Below are 19,640 nucleotides of genomic sequence, written 5' to 3'. Positions count from 1 at the left end.
GGAAGTACACAATCCCGCAGCCCGCTCCAAATTTCTAATCCACAGTTCAGAAATTAGCAACTTCACATCTGTCTGAATTCTGTGTCTGCACTGAGATTCGTTCATTATTGCACTGCTTTAATTTTTTGAGCATGCCTGTGCAAGTTTATTTTAAATTATTAGGTTTATATTACACCTTCCTTCCATCATTGAACTCTGGGCAGCTTATATAGTGTTTTCAGAAAATCTTGCCTCCAGACCTGGTTAGCTTCCACAAGGTTGCTGCACTATTCCTTCAGATCATGTTGTTAGGAGCATGGTAGTTATTTTCTACTAATGCTTACCTCATTACTGTTACCAATATATAGGAATGGAAGAAAATATTTTTTTCCCCTAAGTTAAGTCACAGAGAAGAAAACTAGACCTCCTGTTGTAGTTTATTTGAAGATTCATCTGCAGTATTTCCAAATTATGAAGCCATAGCTCTTGTTTTTAAACTGGGTTTTCCTCTGAGGAACAGAATTCCCTGCAAAGAAGTCTTTAGAGTTCTGGTGATGCATAAGATTTCCTTACTATTGTGGCCATGCATGCATTTGTTTCCTATTAGTATATTCTTCTTGGGGATGAGGGGAAGACAAGGTGGTGTTACCAGAATGTGCACCTGTAACTTGTATTTGTATTTGTTTTTTTAGGTGCCTTTGATAGCGCACGGCAGATCTGGGAAGAGCCCTTTTCACCTGCTCTTAGCCCAACAACTTCTCTCAGTTCTATAATAAGGACACCTAGGTGTTACCATATCTCCTCTTTGAATGAAAATGCTGCCAAGCGCTTGTGCAGGCGATATTCTCAGAAGCTGATACAACATACCACCTGCCAGCTGCTGAGGACATACCCGGCCGCTACTCGCATTGACTCATCCAATCCTCATCCCCTTCTGTTCTGGTTACATGGGGTACAGCTGGTGGCACTCAACTACCAAACGGATGGTAGGGGCGCACTCATTCCTTAAAAACACATGTGCGCTTGAAACATTACAAGAAAACCATTCCCTTTTTGGTTGTATCTTGCATTTCCTTGCTTGGCATTTTTATAGATGTAAAATGAATATACATTGGAGGTACTCAAGTTTCACAGAAATAATGGTGGCTTCAAACAATGCCACATGCATCCACCAAAATGCATGCGTCATTCTGTAACCCCAAACAAATAATAATAATTTATTATTTATACCCCGCCCATCTGGCTGAGTTTCCCCAGCCACTTTGGACGGCTCCCAATCGAGTGTTAAAAACAATACAGCATTAAATATTAAAAACTTCCCTAAACAGGGCTGCCTTCAGATGTCTTTTAAAGATAAGATAACTGCTTATTTCCTTGACATCTGACAGGAGGGCGTTCCACAGGGCAGGCGCCACTACCGAGAAGGCCCTCTGTCTGGTTCCCTGTAACCTCACTTCTCGCAATGAGGGAACCGCCAAAAGGCCCTTGGAGCTGGACCTCAGTGTCCGGGCTGAATGATGGGGGTGGAGATAATAATAATAATAATAATAATAATAATAATAATAATAATAATAATATCTTTATTGTCATTGCCCCCTCTCGGGGACAACGAAATTACTTGGCTGCTCCATCCACCCAGGTAGGGCACTCCACACAAAATCAAATCAACTATACAAACACTAATTAAAACAATACAGTATAAAATAGCAAGGAAGATTAGATGACTTTCAAAGTCCAGGCTTCCCATTCAGGGCCGAGATCGCTCTGGGGAAGAAGCTGTTCTTAAGACGGCTTGTTCTTGTCTTCATCGTCCTGTATCTCCGTCCCGACGGCAGGAGCTCGAAGAGAGAGTGACCAGGATGCGATGGATCTTTTACTATGTCCAGTGCCTTCCTATGGCACCTTGTGGCATAAATCTGCTCTAAGGTGGAGAGTGGGCAGCCAACAATGCTCTCTGCTGCCTTAACAACTCTGCACAACCCCAACCTGTCCCGAGTAGTACAGCTTCCGTACCACACACATAAACCATAAGTGAGCACGCTCTCAATGGCACAGTGATAGAAGGCAAGCAGCAGTTTCTGCAGAAGATGCTCCCTTCAGGTATACAGGACTGATGTTTCTAGATTTTGGAGCGGCCATTGCTGGTTTTAGATACTGTCATATCTATACTGTGTATCACTGCAGCTTCTTGGCCAGCCATGTGAGTGATAATAAGCTGGTTCACCCATAACACTAAGCCAAATGTGGCTTAGTGCAAACACGTTTGTTTGTGAGTGCCCAGAGAACAGAATGTGCCTACTGCAGTCCTTCCTCAGTCCTCTTGCTGCTGTGAGCTAAGCCATGGTTTGGCTTCGTGTGTTATCCAAAACTGGACTTGTATTTTGTCTTGCAAACCATGTGCTGCTACCAATGGGTTTGCAGCTTGTGGTTTGCCTGAAGGAGACAAACCAGGAGCCCAAATTCAGATGACATGTTAAGCCAAACCTCTGCTTAGCTCACAGCAGCAGCAGCACCAGGACTGGTGGAGGAATGCAGCAGCAGCAGCAGCAGCAATCTCCTTTTTGGGAATGCTTGCATGCTTTCACTAAGCCATGGTTTTGCTTGATGTTGTTGTGAAAAACCTAATTGTGTGAAAGAGTCCTTAACTGCATAGTAATCTGTTTTTGTGAATTATTTCTATTTCTTCAAAGCTCTTACAGTTTGATTAGTTAGTTTTTCAGTTTTACCATTGCCTTTTGGCAATTAATCGAAGCCAACTGTACATGCCCAGAATGAAACGGCACGCTTTGAAATCACCATGTTCTTTTAAAAATGCATTATCTTACATTCAAGTCTTAGCAATGTTAACACTTTGAATGCTTTACCTATAGATCTCCCTCTTCACCTAAATGCAGCAATGTTTGAAGCAAATGGTGGCTGTGGGTATGTTATGAAGCCACCTGTTTTGTGGGATAAGAACTGTCCAATGTATCAACACTTTTGCCCTTTAGAACGAGATTTGGACAATATGGAGCCAGCTATTTATTCACTGACAGTAAGTGAAAACTCATATTAATCTTTTAATAAGCCTAACACAACCAGTTAACTCTATACATGACATAATTTTGTTTAATATGTGGCTTCTCATTTTTATTACTGGTATTGCTAGTAAGATAGCTGCAATTAAATGTGGGACCAAGGAGAGGGAAGGAGACAATCGTCAGTTGTTACAAAACTTTCAACTTGATGCAGCACAGAAAGTGCATGTCAGTTTTTAGGCGCATATTTTTGGATTTGATGCTGGGCGGGGGACATCTGGCCTCAAAGAGTGTGGCAGTTTTCCCCTTGGGTCCTTGCCCAGAAGCAGCTGCTGTTCTGCATAAGAATAAGCAAGTAGCAATCACAAGACTGCCATTTCAGTTTTAGTTATGTATATTACTACTTATTGTTACTTCTGAAACCAGTTTTTAATTAATTTGTTCTTTAAAGCATAAGCACTCTTCAGTCTGAGAGAGTTGATTAAAACAACAGCAGCCCTGCTTTCATTCTGGGCCTTTGTTTTCCAGATTGTGTCTGGACAGAATGTTTGTCCTAGCAACAGCACAGGAAGCCCCTGCATTGAAGTGGATGTGCTTGGGATTCCGCTGGATAGCTGCCATTTCCGCACTAAGCCCATTCATCGCAATACTCTCAACCCCATGTGGAATGAACAGTTCCTTTTCCGGATTCACTTTGAAGACCTAGTCTTCCTTCGTTTTGCAGTTGTTGAAAACAATTCTTCAGCTGTGATGGCTCAAAGAATCATTCCGCTGAAGGCTTTAAAAAGAGGTAAATTGAAGTTTGTATGCAGGGCCCAGACGGAGCTGCTGCGTACTTAGGGCTGTGATACACAACAAACATTTTTGCATGTAGGGCTGACCACACATTGTGGTTAGGAAAATTAGTGTGTGCACCATCTGAGTAACTGTTAACTGCAGCACTCCCTCCTTTGCTCCTCCCTTCCTGCAGCAGGGAAACAAACCACTGAGTGACTTGCTTATGTGCGAACTAATGTGTGTGGTTTGTTTTTTCCGCAAGCAAACCACAGTCAGAAGCCCAGGTTTGTTCTTGGTATCCTGCTCATAGTTCATAGTTTGTTTGATAGGAGCAACCCAACAAGTGCTGGATCATATATAATGCTTACCCAGCTGCTCTCGTGTTTTGTTTCCTCGCTTTAGGGAGGGAGGGGTGAAGCAGGGGCTGCTTTGGCTGCATGCATGCACAACTTGCTAAAACTGACTCTTATTTAAATCATTTATTTCATAAAATTTATATATGGGTTGATTGTAAAAAAAAAAACCTTCAAAGCAGTTTACAAAAGGACAAAACAAGAAAATGAGGGGGGGGGGAATCATAGCCAGTACTTTAAAACATACAAAAGTAAAAATACTAAAACAGATTAAAAATCAACTCAACTTTCTAAGCATCTTAATGTATGATGTTTAAAAAATTATGTTGGGTTTTGTTTTCTTAATAATTGCCTACACCTCAGAAAGAGAGGTGCCGGGATCTATTATGGTTTTCCAATGTGTTTCTGTAAGTCTCAAGACACATACCTTAACTCAGACCTTCAGGAGAGCCTAATTGTTTCTAGGTCAGATACACTAGCGCTATGTTTTACTGCTCTAAGATGATAGTCGAAAGCATTGACTGAGGTTGTAAATTACTTTTATTAAATGTACTGTTTTAACTATTATTTGTGTGCGCTGCCCTGAGGTTCTAACAGATGGAACAGGTGGTTAAGGAAATGAACCCACACCCCTGCTTCAGCAGAAGTGTATTGTTTAAAAAAGAGACCTTCAGCACTAGTGTTTTAGGAGGGACACGGTGTGTTTGTGAATGGACTTCTCAGACTCCAGGCTTTTCTGGTATTACACCTGTTGGTGTATGTGTATAGACAGAACATGCTGAACCTCAGTAAGTGTATGTTGAAATCTTAGCTAACAGGCAATTAGTTCCAAAATATCCTAACAGCTGCCGCTTGTCATCTTTCACCAGACCTTTGTGCAAGTGGACCCTCTACAGCACAGGCAGGTGTCTAGAATATTTGTGCAATCTTTAGGCAAGTTTTAGCATGTCCAAATAAATATGTATATAAGCTGGTATCCATCTCAAAATTTTCAGTGAAGCAGCGTCGATTGCAATGGCCATTTGAAATACCTTGGTGCTTCTGTAATGTAAGGGGGCAAATGTCTTATGAAGGTAAATCACTCAAAAGAATTTTTATTAGACCAGAAGACCTGTGCTAATATATTTCAGTTTTTCGCCCACCTAATACAGCTTGTTTTGAGCAGGTACATTCCAGCAAGCAGGCCCCTATATGCTACTTGAGTTCTCACAGGAACTGCTACAGTAGCCCTCCATGTGGCTTGGGGAGCTGTGTTTCAAAACAAAATAGCGCAATGTCCTGGTATGCACTCACAAGCCCTTGTCTACTCGCAGAGCTTCTCTGGAGTGTAGCCAATAGATATTTTATGAAAGAGGAAATGACAAGTATCCTTACACTTCAGGGACAGTTAAGTGGCTACTGTTACATTTGTCTCTGCAACGTACGTAACCTATGAACATGTAGTCTATTTGACTGGCTTATTCTCCCACCTCCCAATTTTGTGTTACTATCTTGTTTAAGGATACAGGCATCTGCAGCTACGAAGCCTGCACAATGAAGCACTAGAAATCTCGAGTTTGTTTATTAACAGCCGAAGAATGGAAGAGAATCCTTCTGGAAACATGGTGCCTGCTTCTTTGGTAATTTATTTCTAATAGATTTGTCAGCATGCTCTCCTGGTCAATGTAGAAGATTCTTCCAGGAAGGCAAAGGATGCTTTGGTTCCTGCATTGTGAAAAATGAGAATGCTCTGGTGGGGGGGGGGGCAGTATCGCCTGAGGAATAGTGTCCATGTAAATCAGACTACAGTGCTGAATTTCCATGTGTCTTTGAATGCTCAATAATGTTGCACCGATTGAGTAAAAGCTATCAGAATAAATCAACATGCTACCTGTACTGTGCTTCTTCAGAAGGATGACAGCAGCATAGGAGATGAATATAATTGTACAGCTATAGTATAAGCATAGGAATAGATCTTAATGCAGGATATCATTCAGATAAGCAAGTCCAAAACCCACAACATATGGAAATGAACTTGCTGTATTTCTCACCCCCATGCTCCCTTCTGTTCTTATGGCTTGGAGCAGAAGCTGGATTTACAGTGGTCTGCCTGGCCAGTCTTTACGTCACTCAGGAAGCCCCTCCTTGTTTTCGAGAGGGCCTGGTTCAATGTCAGTCACAGAGGAAACTCCTCCTCCTGGGAATACCCTCTAGCTCTACAATTCTGTGATGCGATGATCAGTTCAGGAACAATGATGGGGGAACCAGAGCTGTACAGCCACCCCTTTTTTCAGTTATACAGTGGTACCTCGAGTTACATACGCTTCAGGTTACATACGCTTCAGGTTACACACTCCACTAACCCAGAAATAGTGCTTCAGGTTAAGAAGTTTGCTTTAGGATGAGAACAGAAATCGTGCTCTGGCGGCGTGGTGGCAGCAGGAGGCCCCATTAGCTAAAGTGGTGCTTCAGGTTAAGAACAGTTTCAGGTTAAGAACGGACCTTTGGAACGAATTAAGTACTTAACCCGAGGTACCACTGTATTTATATTCAGCTTTAGGCTTCATATTTATTTATTCTGTTGAGTGTAATAAACCTTTGTAAGCTTAACTTGAAATTTATGTTTAAAGAACAGTGGATTCCACTGTTGTCAGGTTGGACAGTTGTACTCATTATGATGTCTGCTTGATAGTTAAGGGCTCAGTTATGGACAAAGACACACATGCAGTTTTGCAATGGCACGAGCCTAATGGACATCTCTTCCCTCTGTGAACTGACCCATCATCTGCACACTGCATTGCACTAATTGTTGCCTAGACTGCCGGTCTGTAAGTGCCTCCCCTACAGTTGGACCACTGTTGCTCTCCTTTATGGAGCTACAGCTCCAAAGTTACTTGACTCCTAGCAGCTGTTATGCCACTGAATCCTCTTTTGGTTTTCCTTACTTGCACATCTGCAAGGTTGGAACATGCCTTCATTCTCCACTTTAATTCAAGTAAGTTAATGAAAACATGAAAGAGCTGGACCAGACATTGTGACCTGTGGAACACTACAAGGTACCTCTGAACTGGCACTATGATGGTGAGCAGTCTTCTGAATGGGGTTTAGTCCAGCCTACAAGACCATATTCTTGTTCACACACATATCCTGCGCTTTCTTAAAAGGATGTTCTTTGCAACACCCCTGGCTGAAATCTAGCTATAGCAGGTGTGCTCTGTTTAATCCCAATGTTTCCTCTTCAGCAAAAGAAGTGAGAAATGCAGTCTAGCAAAGGAAAGCATTTATAAGTTCAGTTCAGTTGAAGAGTTCAGCATATTCTTTTATTCTAATGGTGAAATCAATGGGCTTTAGTCAAGCATAACTTTGTCTGGATCATGACACAAGTTCTTACAGAAACTCCAATGACTGTGGTCTGTCTGTTTTCCTCTAGCTCTTACTGTTAAGCAGACATGAGTTATCGATATGAGAAATTTACTCAGCTCTACTAATTTGAATTAATTAAGTTTATTTAGCTGTTCTGTCCTTTGTTCATCCTCATTTATTTTTATTACTGCTACTGAGTCATCGCTTATTTTATTTATATAGACAAAATCAAAGTAGCTGTTGTGTATCTCGGTCTTCCTTTTGCCCACTCTTTCTCCATTCAGTAGTACATTGTGTCCAGCACATTGTTTCAGAAGCTTGGCGCAGAGGCTTACCCTCAAGCTTTTCCTGGCTGTGTCTTTAAATTGATATTATTCGAAGACAGGCTATTAGACCACAAGGAAGCTAGCTAATGGGCCATCTGTGATCATTCTTCATAACTTATTTCAGTTCAAAGTTTTCTGCATCCATTTGCTATCTTTCTTATTCTTCCTAATGTTTCAGATATCCTGTGGCCATGTTTGTGGTGGATGAACTTGTTACTTATTGCATTGGTTAAATCATGAAATAGTAAATAAGTGTTAAAGATGCATGTTTATTTTAAACAGCGGTTCAGTACTGCCGAGAGGAGAGAGGCTGCAGTGTACAAAGTCACTATACACGGAGTTCCAGGACCAGAACCTTTCACGCTTTTTACGATAAGGCAAGGAACCACAGCAGCTCAGCTTCTGCATCAAGTAAGCCTGCACTTTTGAGATGTTCAGGACTCAAATCTTTAGTAACCAACCATGTGCTGTGTTACTCGCTCCCTAAGATTTCTGTTGGATTTGGGCAGCCTAAGCCCCAAAATAACTAAGCCCAATTTACTGATATGGAGACATGCAAAAGCTTACTAACAAACACAGATCCTATCCTAACTTCCTTAGTTACTGGAGCTTTGCAGGCAAAGAGGCTTGTTTGTTGCCAAAAACATTTGTAATGCTGAAACAGTGGAGCTAAAGCATTTCAGGTACAGAATGATCCAGATCCTACAAGCACAGGCTGAAAGTGAATTGCACTGACAGTCATAAAGCTTTTGCTGTTATTATTATGAAGTTTTGCTTGGACAGCATGTTCTGTATTAGAAATATGTCTATTAAGGAGGAAGGGGGCTGCTTTCTGAACGATGGGCCAAGCTGGTTGCCCTTGTCATAGGGGCCAGGCTTTTCTGCATAATGTCTTTTTCTCAAACATCATTGAAATGCAGAAGAAAAGTTAAAAGGGCTAAGTTCATGAGTGGAAAAACCTCCAGCTGATTATCTCAGCGGAGGCTGTTTTCCAGCAGTGGGAAAATGCTCTACTGTCTTGGGAATTTGAATAAACTGTCTGGCAAGCCAAGCTGGACAGAAATAAGATTAAACAGCAGTTGCCTCTGCTGAAATAAGTCAGCTACCCAGATAGTACATAGCCCCAGGAAAGACATTTTCAATGGCTAGCAATACAGCAAAAGCCTATTTTGTACACAAGATAAATCGATCATAAAGGGTTTTTTGTTGTCAACACAATCAGCTTCCTGAACATGCAACTTCTGCCATTCTAATTATTAACATGTTTTTGCTTAGATTTTGGCGACTACAAAAGGTATTGGACAGTATCCCACAGACTATTTTTTGATGGAGGAGAAATGCTTTATATCTAAAGAAAGAAATGAGTACAGGAAGCCGCCATTCCAAAGAGTGCTCAGTCCCGAGGAAGAGATTGTCCAGCTTTTGAACAGCTGGTTCCCAGAAGAAGGCTACGTCGGAAGAATTATCTTTAAAACCCGCGAGGAAGTGAGTCTACTTGCCTTGACATATATTGCTTGCTGATAGTATCAAGAGGGTGACAAAAAGAACATATTCATTGCTTGGCTTCCTGGAACTTGTTCTTGTTGACATAGAGCATTAGGAAAGGAAGTAATACAGAAAAGCCCAGCAGTGTTTAATGGTGTATTATTAATTTTTTACAACGCACCACTGAAAAGATGGCTTGTTGAAACACTTAAATACATGAACTCATCCTAAGGGCAATTATTTTACATTATTTATTTATAGGTAGATCTATACAGTAAACTTTACGTATGCTTAATTAGGAAAGACAACGTATAGAAAGGGATCAGCAGCAGCAGGGGGGGAAAAGCCCTGTGAATAGTTGCACATACAGTGGTACCTCGGGTCACATACGCTTCAGGTTACATATGCTTCAGGTTACAGACTCTGCTAACCCAGAAATAGTAACTCGGGTTAAGAACTTTGCTTCAAGATGAGAACAGAAATCATGCTCCGGTGGCGCAGCAGCAGCAGGAGGCCCCATTAGCTAAAGTGGTGCTTCAGGTTAAGAACAGTTTCAGGTTAAGAATGGACCTCCGGAACGAATTAAGTACTTAACCCGAGGTACCACTGTATTTGTGCTAGCATTGGTGCTTAGGCGTGATGAATTTTGACTGGATTGTGCCCAAAGTGCCATCAAAGCTTGATTAAACAACTTAGATTTATCCAAATTATAAAAGGAATGTGAAAAGAAGAGATCCTCAAATTTCAATGTCAATCTGTGTAGACTTGGAAGCTTTGGCAGGATGAGTGCAACTCACAGACGTTTGTTAACCTTGGTTTAGTGGAGGGCTCGAGAAAATATTGTGTGCCTTTTTAATAATGGCTCTGGTGAAGCGCATTCTCTAGTCCATGTGCCTTAATGAAATTGATTACCCTTTAAGGTGCTATAATGAGGAGAGATGGATAAGGAACTGGAGAGTGTAGGCAGAGGGCAAGGGTGTGAAACATCAGCCACAAGTCATGCAGTTTGGCCGTCCAAACACATTTTAATAGCATTGTGAACCAATGAACCTGCTGAACTAACCAATACTGAATCCTAGATGTATCGGTTCAGCTAAGGGGAGCCTGTGCGGCCCCCACCAGATGATGTTGGACTCCAACTCCCAGCAGCCCCACCCAGCACGGCCAGTGATGCTGAGAGCTGGATTCTGACAATATCTGGGGAACCACAGGCTCTCCATCCCTGAAATAAGGCTTACTGCAGGTGTATGTTACTAAATTTAGATACAGTACTAGTAAGGATGTAGAGTATTCTGCTGGCCTAGACAATACTAAAGATTTGCTCGTACACTGATGGATAGAAAGTGGGTTTTTTGCCTGTTGACAATAGGAGTTGAACTGACCTGGATTATACTCTGGCTTGTGATGAAAGATTCCTGTGATGGTTTCACTCCGAAACCCAAGCGCAACATGCCACTGCCCAGCTGATTACCGTATTTTTCGCCCCACAGGGCGCACCACCCCGTAGGACGCACCTAGGGTTTTTTGGGGGGGGGAATAAAGAAAAATATATATATATCCCCCCCAGGCGCAGGGGAAGCCTGAGCTTCCCCCGACCCCAGCCCCCAGAACAGCCTGCTATCCGCAAGCCTAGGGAGACCGGCGGGAAGTTGCGCCAGTCTCCGCAGGCTTGCGGAGAGCTGCGCGAAGCCTGGGCGAGCTTTTCAGCGCGCCCCAGGCTTCGAAATGCAGGCAGCTCTGCGCAGCCCTCAGGAGCCCGGCGTGACTTCCCGCCGGGCTCCCTAGGGTTGCACAGAGCTTCCTGGAGCCTGGAGAGCGAGAGGGGTCGGTGCGCACCGACCCCTCTCACTCTCCAGGCTTCAGCGAAAGCCTGCATTCGCCCCATAGAGGACACACACATTTCCCCTTCATTTTTGGAGGGGGAAAAGTGCGTCCTATAGGGCAAAAAGTATGGTATGCTTTCTGGTGGCATACTGGTTGTGTAGTAAGATCCATTGCAACATAGGCAGACTACAGTGAGGATCAGGCCACCCCACATAAACCACTCCCTCTGTGCAGGTGTGTTTAAACAACAACGGGCCTTCTGAATTTTCTCATTTGGACAGCACAGGGAAGAAGAGTATGCTTTTCAGTGACACAATTGGGAACAAAGAGAAAAGTCCCTCCAGTTATTTTAGTACTCATGCAACTAGGTGCACAACTGCCATTCCCTTGCCATCAAAGCTTGATTCTTCTTGCTTTTTCACAACACGTTAAGTCTGAAAACAAGGAACGAATACCACAATTTTAGTTTTCAAAGAAGCTACCTCCACATTTCCTTAAGCAACAGGTCTCCTTTCCAGAGCTAGGGAAACCTATGTTTTTGCATGTTTTTGATGTTTTTCTGTAGAACTTAAACAACAGAAATCTTTTTCTGGAGGAGAAAGATGATGCAACTGCTAGCTCTGAGGATGACAGCTTTTTTGTTCAAGTTCATGACGTTTCCCCAGAGCAACCTCGTACAGTCATCAAAGCATCTCGCTTCAGTACAGCCCAGGATGTCATCCAACAGGTAGGATGTCCTAATACATTTTCCCCACTTGCTGAGAGTTACGCCTGTCTCTTGCAGAAAGAACAGCAGAATATCATGTCAAAAAGATGGATTGTCCCTACTGGCTGTCACTGCTAACACACTTCTGCCCACAGGACTAGGTTTTAAATGTGTTTTGGCCTGTAAATGATTTAGGTTAGACCAGGGGTCAGCAAACCTTTTCAGCAGGGGACCAGTCCACTGTCCCTCAGACCTTGTGGGGGGGCGGACTGTTTTTTTTTGGGGGGGATGAAAGAATTCCTATGCCCCACAAATAACCCAGTAAAAGGTAAAGGGACCCCTGACCAGTCCAGTTGTGACCGACTCTGGGGTTGGGGTGCTCATCTCGCTTTATTGGCCGAGGGAGCCGGCATACAGCTTCTGGGTCATGTGGCCAGCATGACTAAGCCGCTTCTGGCGAACCAGAGGAGCACATGGAAATGCCGTTTACCTTCCCGCCAGAGCGGTACCTATTTATCTACTTGCACTTTGATATGCTTTTGAACTGCTGCATTTTAAATAAAAGCACACATTCTACTCATGTAAAAACAAAAACACGCTGATTCCCGGATCGTCCACGGGCCAGACTGAGAAGGCGATTGGGCCGCATCCTTAGTAGGCAAACTAAAGCCCAGGGGCCGGATGTGGCTCAATCTCCTTCTCAGTCTGGCCTCTGGGCCTTCGTTTGCCTACCCATGGGTTAGACAAAATGTACATCCAGCAAATGAATGATTTATCCCTTCTGTTTGTGCAAGGTGAGATCTGCCTTAGAAGTGAATGGTAACTAAATAGCATTTGGCTTTGCATTTTAATTTTCTTTTAACAGACTTTATGCAAGGCTAAGTATTCCTACAGTATTCTGAACCACCCCAACCCAAGTGATTATGTTCTCTTGGAGGAAGTGACAAAGGAGGCAGCAAACAAGAAGTCTTCTACACCCAAAATGTCTCGGAGGATCCTTGCCGACCAAGAGTGTGTGTTTCAAGCTCAAAACAGGTGGAAGGGAGCTGGGAAATTTATCCTTAAGCTTAAAGAACAAGTCCAAGTAAGTAAATTGTTCTACTAAATTTGTATAAACTTTGCTGTTCTATAAAGCTCTGCAAATTAGAAAATGAACATACTATCATCTCTAGCAAAAATGGCAAAAGGAGTTTTATATTCATTCTTTGGGCAGAAGATTCATAACAAATCCTTTAAATTGGCATTTAATAGCTTTGGATTATCAAGATATTTGTTAGAACTGAAGGCAATTCAATTCTTCAGGATGTAGTTGAATATTCATCTCATTCTGTGGAAGTTTACCCATGGGAAAGTTTCACTATGGAAGGAAGGGGGGGGGGAGGTAGGGCAAAGTCACCATGTCATGACATTTTCCTGCCATAAATGATATAAGAGGATTGACACGGAACTGTTCTTTTGTGCAGAACTGTTCACCCCACAAGCCAAGCTAACACTGGCAATGTTTTTGCAACTTGGTTATTTTGGTTCCCTGGCTTTTTCTTTTCATAGGCAGGCCGAGATGATAAAAGAAAAGGTATTTCATTTGCTAATGAGTTTAAGAAATTAACTAAATCAAGTAAGCAGTACAGGGGCTTTATAACCACATCTCTACAAACGTCTTCAGAGGGTCTGCAAAGTAAAGATGACAAGACTGCATGCAGTTTGACTTACAGCGACACGATGGAATAACCTCCAGATTTGTATTCAGGTAGGAAATGTTGGCAGTGATCTAAATAACATAGTGTACTTATATACCAATTTAAACTACATAAGCATTGCTAAGCTTGCAATAACCCAAGTAATAAACTCCTGATAATTTTTTTTAAATGCTGAGAAGCCTTCCTTAAAATAGCCTTGTCTTTTATAATCAGTGATGAAGTAGGGGAATGGTTTAGTTAACAAATTAAGTGATAACACAGATTTCCCTTTCATTTTTGCTGTTCCAGCTAGATACCCTGTAAGAGAGAAGGGGAAAAACTGGTAGACTTTTATTGCCATCAAGTTAAATTTAGGATGCATCCAGATGGCAACTTCTCACGCTCCCAGCTGAGCATAATCCCCAAAAACGGCTTTTCCAGACAATCAGAATATAGAGCAGTCTACGTGTGCTTGCTTCTAATTTGTTGCATGGGATCAAGATACTTTCCATTGAGCAAGTGCTTCTGGTTCAAGGACAGATCTGCCTGTGTACAGTGTAGTTGTGATTGTCACAGGAACTTTACTGTGCAGGTCACCATGGTTGGTGAGTTTCCTACACCTGTAACAGTAGCATCTTGTACCACCAATGCAGTTTACTAGGTTTACTTGTAGAGGAGCTGAAAGATGGTTTATTGTGAACAAGCTGTGCTGATGCAGGCTGCTTCAAAGTTCCCATGGCACTCCCCCCCCCCCTTTCTGGTGCTTGGTGAATAAAGCAAGCCAGGCTGCCTTCTTCAAACACAGGCTTGTGGTTTATTTCCTCCAAACAAGCAACAATTGTTAACCTTGGTTTGTTTCTTCCATGAGCAATAAGGCAAAAGCAAACAATGAACCTAGGTTTGGAAGATGCAGAGTTGGGAACTTTTGAACAGTGTGCATTATTCACACTAAACCATCATGTTAGGCTATCTTTAATGTGACATTAAAATGGGCAACCAGATATGAAATCTATGAGAGGTTCTCTTTCCTGTTAATCAGCAATTCCAAGGAAATGCTATTTTCTGAACTACCGTATTTTTCGCTCTGTAGGACGCACCTTTTCCCCTCCAAAAATGAAGGGGAAATGTGTGTGCGTTCTATGGGGCGAATGCAGGCTTTCGCTGAAGCCTGGAGAGCGAGAGGGGTCGGTGCTCACCGACCCCTCTTGCTCTCCAGGCTTCAGGCAGCTATCCGCAAGCCTTCGGAGCGCGGCGGGAGTTCCTGCCGGGCTCAGGCTTGCTGATAGCAGCAAGCTCTGGGACCGAAGGTGAGGTTGCACGCAACCTCGCCGCCGCTCCCGGACCCATTCTGGGGGCTGGGGTTGGGGGAAGCTCGGACTTCCCCCGCCCCAGCCCCGCAGCTAAAGAAGAAGCCAAGACAGCCAGCGGGATGGATCCCGCTTGCTGTCTTGGCTTCTTTGCTCTTTGGGGCTGGGGGGGGGATTTTTTTTTCCTTTCTCCCCCCCCCCCCCTAAAAACTAGGTGCGCCCTATGGAGCGAAAAATACAGTAATTTAATGACAACAGCGTAAGAGCTTCCCATTTAAGGCGAGAAATTTAAGCAATAGAACCTCAGTACTTGCCTTTTGCTAGATTTTGTTCATTCAACATATGGCAGCAGTATTTAAGTGATTAATTGCTCAAAATCTTTTTTAAAAATGTATTTAAACCTCTCTGCATTTCCTCCTGATTCTAGGAAATTACAAAGGCCTTAAATACAAGAGACAAAAGCTGCAGTGAAGTTGATAGAAAAGGACGATGGATTCACTCCCTCAGCTTCTTTGCGCAGTCTTGCTTTGGGAGGAGATAGGGGGTGTAACTGGAACGTGTCTAAATAAGAGACAAACCTTCGTACAGTGGAGCAAGTCACTGCTAAGGAACTGGCTGGCCCAGCTGAATCTCTGCTACCAGTGCAGGTGCAATCTAGTTGCTGCTTCTGCTGGCAAGAGCCAGTCTGTGAACAGTGGAGGAAGTTATGTTTTTGAGGCTTTGGAAGAATACCCTGGAATCATTGGAGACTGTTCCTCCTTTTGTCTTCATATTCACTACCTTTGGACAAGAGGGAAAGTAAGCACCTTATATTGTCCATTGCAAGCAGAAATCTGCCTTTTTAGAAAAAAATAATTAGGCATCTTAAGGGAAAATGAAAGTTGAGGATGTTCTGTAGTGTGTTACATAACAATAATGCACTTTTTAAAAGCAGCTTCTAAACACACTTTTAGGTGGTTGTAGGCAGATAAAAAGTACATTGTAATTCATAGATTTCAGTATGGTGAATATAAAAGTTATGATTTGTCAGTGTACAGTAAGTATACCTATTTTAATAGTGATACTGATTAGGAGCAACATTTCTTCATGCAATTTATTCTAGTTTTTGTTTTTTTAAAAAATGATTATTTATTTTAATATTCTAAGGTATGTGCCACTGTATAATGTATTTATCATGCCTTGCTTTACAGAAAATTATATGTATCTCTGTTTAGAGAAGATAAGCATTATAATGAGAAGTACATTCAGGAAACATAATCTGTATGTTCACTATCAATTCATTATTATAAAGGTGTTTTGAGAGAAATTAACAGCTTGAAGTTTTTTCTATCTGAATTGTTAACGTCAAATATATATTCACTCTTATTTAAGAAATTTAATCCTAAAGCATTACTAGTGTGTTCATTTTCAGTATAAACCTTGCAATCTCTGTTTACATAAAAGTATTTGTAAAGATTTGTATATGTTTGCAAAACCATGGGCTTTTGTTGTTTTTATAAGGCCGTTAGCACCAGCTGTAACTTCCCTTCCTTTTGTTAATAATACAATTAAAGCAATTTAATACTACCCATATAAAGCATGCAAGAACTGAAATAGTAACTGGTTTTGACTGTCTTTTGATAATGATAGTACAAATTTTAAACTGTTCAAAAACAGGCTTTGTGGAACCTGCATCAACACACCTGCTGTTCACCAGGATCATATTGTGAGAGTAAATCAAGAAAAGAGCCTGTTCAGTTAACTGAAGTTCAAAGCAAAATGCTGAAAAACAATTTGAACCTGAATGGAATGCAGAGTCATAATCAGATTGGATGTTCTACAAAGCTTAATACTCATGGCTTGCAAAATGTAGCCATTCACCTCTAATCCCCACAAGGCCCCTTCACCTCAAAGAAGCAGCCAGTAGGAAGCTAACATTAAGGAAAGCCAATTTAACTCCAAAAGTTTTAAAAAATTAGCTAAGGGGTAAGGAAGGTCAGGACTTAACTCCAGAAAAGACTATTGTTTGTTTATGTTTAGTCATAGGGCTTGGTAGAGGAATCATTTGTTATAAACAGAAAATAAATGCCTTACTGGCACAGCAAAAAACAAAAACACAGCTGTATGTACATAGTGCCCTCCAGAGGCAAGACTCTAGATTGCAATTGTGTTGATCGGTCCCCACATGCCAGGGGTGGGCAGAACAACTAATGTGACTTCTGTGTTTCTACAGTGAGCAAGTTTCTTAACCCAGCCATCTCTATCCTCCCTCCAGGCAGGCAAAGAGGCCTGGACAGGTAACATTTGTCTCCCATCCCTGCTGTAAGCAGGTCATCCATCTCTTAGCCAAGAAAATGATGATGTTTTGATTACCACACTTTAAAAATGCCACAGTAACACTCATTTACCTTCTCACAGAAAAAGCCAGGAGTAAGCTCCAAGTTCCCCACCACAGTGTGCCCATTCTGTCGAAAAAAACTAAAGAAAATACCCACAATGCTAAGCAGGTTCACACTTGAAGCACAGAAGGAAAAAGCAGGTGAACAGTCCAAACCCCATCCCCACTAATTCTCCTGACCCACCACGCAGCCCAAAGCTCCTGAACAGAAACTTGGCAAGCCAAAGGCTTATACTGCCAAACAATGGCAAACCCATACCAACACAAGAAGTATAAGATAAAACTAGGGGACACCCAAATACTCTGGCTGACTCATCACCAACAACACATCGTCTTAAATAACTCAGTAATCAAAGCAGCAGCCACTAGGCCTCTGACCACCTTTGAGAAACTTCTGCTGACAAGAAAGGGACACAGCAAGGTGATGGTATACACAATATACAAAATACTATTCCAAGACCCGACAAAATCCCTCACCAAAATCAAAGACTAATGGGAACATGGTATAGGTTGCAAAATCCTACCCAAATGGTCTAAACCACTCTTTATAAATGGTACCTAACACCTCGGAAGCTGGTGCTGATACGCCAAGGAACCTCAAATAAATGCTGGAGAGATTGTATCACTACAGGCAAATACCTCCACGTGTGATGGGAATGCCCCCAAATCCAAACCTTTTGGACATCAAGTCCCACAAGAAACCTGGAAAATAACAAAACCGGTACTAGAAGCAACTCTAGAACTGGCCCTATTAAACTTCTTCCAAGGCAACAATGCACACTCACATTACGAAGAACTCATAAGCCACTTACTCTCAGCAGCTAGGAGTGTCATAACTAGGCACTGGTGGGATCTGTCAGGAGTGAACGTGGACCACTGGAACCAAACTGTTTAGCTTTTCTAGTAGGGCAGTTTCCCAATCAACAAACTGACACTAACACGGGGACAAACAAAAGAAGATGCTTTCACCTCGGTATGGCTCCCTTTTATTACATATACAGCCCAGCAAGACAACATAAACCCCCCAATAGCATACAAATCAATATGGCCAACTTCACTGAACAACCCCTCACAACCTCACACACACAAGCAAAACTCACTGTAATCAACTGAATGCAACCAACCATGCTCTGAACTCTCCAACCTCTCACACTGCCAAAACACACTAAGCAAAAGAACGAGATCATTCTCCCCTCTTCTCTCCCTCCCTCCAATTCATCCCCCCCCCCCCGCAACCTCACAATATGTATTAAAATAGTGTCTTATACTGAATGTAACTGACCTATATAAAGGACTCTTAGGAACTGAGAACAGAACCATATGTACCTTTGTTGTCTATGAAAATCCTTCAATAAAGACAATTTTTTTTAAAAGCCTCAGTAAATGGAACACAGTGCTATCATATGACTTCTACACACCAATTTGAGTTCATAGCATTTAGACAAGCTCTAAAGCCACGGCTTGCCAGAAAAACTATGCCTCTGAAAACAGCAGACAGACCTAAACAGTCAATGTGAGATGTTTAACAGTAAGTATCATACATTTAAATTTGAAGCTACATGTTATATAAGGTCCTTTAGAGAGAAGGTGGTGGAATAAATCAAATTTAATCATAGAACTCCTTATGGATGACTAAGAAGGGTCTCTGGCTACCTAGAGAATTTCAAAAGGTGTTGCTTTTACTTTTTATTTACTTTTCCACACATTGTGCTTCTATTAGGAACATGATGGAAACTAGAGCCAAAAATCCCATCTAGAAATGCTTGGATAGCAGTACAGCCACCAATGTAAAAATCTGCTCCCAGGTGTTTAGAATAAAACCCAAGAATTATATGTACATCATATTTTTGTTCCCCACCATCACCTTCCACTTGGCTGTGGTACAGTGGCAATTTTTTGGGGTGTGACCAATACGGAGCAGTTGTTGTCAGTATTCCTACCTCCAGCAACAGTGAATTACTATCACAAGAGTACTGCCATCTAAACAAGGTGTCTCAATAAATTAGTAAACATGGACTTCAATAGTTACATTCAAGCAGAGCAATCTAAACCCCTGATCTGCTGTACTGAAGGGAGTGTGGATGAAACAGAGGTGACCTACCTGCATTTCCCAAATGATGAGACTGCACTATGTCTACTTGGATGTAAGCCCCAGAAAGTTCAATAGAGCTTGCTCTCAGGTAAGTGTGTAGTCTAGGATTGCAGGCCGACACTCAAATTGAGACCTAGATCACCAATATAACAAATGAAGAGCCAAAAGTTGTCAAACTTCTTTCAGCTACAATACAGTGCAACCATAAAACATTTGTCCTGAATAGCAAAGTATTTCCAGTTATCTGCACATTTCACCACTAGCAAATAAGGAGGGCAGAATGCTTACTTGCTCATTGCTCTTATGCAGGTCAACAACTAGAAAGAAAATGAAGATTAGTTCATAAAGCAATACCAACCCATTAGTAAAGAGAGAATAC

General features: G+C 42.0%; 1 protein-coding gene across 8 annotated transcripts in view; it reads left to right on the top strand.

The window, feature by feature from the left end:
- PLCE1 (phospholipase C epsilon 1) overlaps window positions 1-16,385 on the top strand; it is a 133,482-nt gene extending 117,097 nt beyond the window's left edge. For all 8 annotated transcript variants that reach the window (XM_083502992.1, XM_083502991.1, XM_083502988.1 and 5 more), the window contains 10 exons: window positions 672-965; window positions 2,850-3,013; window positions 3,525-3,786; window positions 5,627-5,745; window positions 8,077-8,205; window positions 9,070-9,279; window positions 11,669-11,830; window positions 12,675-12,893; window positions 13,358-13,556; window positions 15,220-16,385. In XM_083502992.1, coding sequence (XP_083359118.1) covers window positions 672-965; window positions 2,850-3,013; window positions 3,525-3,786; window positions 5,627-5,745; window positions 8,077-8,205; window positions 9,070-9,279; window positions 11,669-11,830; window positions 12,675-12,893; window positions 13,358-13,537 — 1,739 coding nt within the window. In that variant the 3' untranslated portion in view covers window positions 13,538-13,556; window positions 15,220-16,385. The remainder of the gene's footprint in view (window positions 1-671; window positions 966-2,849; window positions 3,014-3,524; window positions 3,787-5,626; window positions 5,746-8,076; window positions 8,206-9,069; window positions 9,280-11,668; window positions 11,831-12,674; window positions 12,894-13,357; window positions 13,557-15,219) is intronic.
- The last annotated feature ends 3,255 nt before the right edge of the window (window positions 16,386-19,640 follow it).

Source organism: Podarcis liolepis, assembly GCF_965112155.1.
Source record: "Podarcis liolepis genome assembly, chromosome: 5".
Lineage (NCBI taxonomy): Eukaryota > Metazoa > Chordata > Lepidosauria > Squamata > Lacertidae > Podarcis > Podarcis liolepis.
This window is presented reverse-complemented; position numbering and strand designations above follow the sequence as displayed.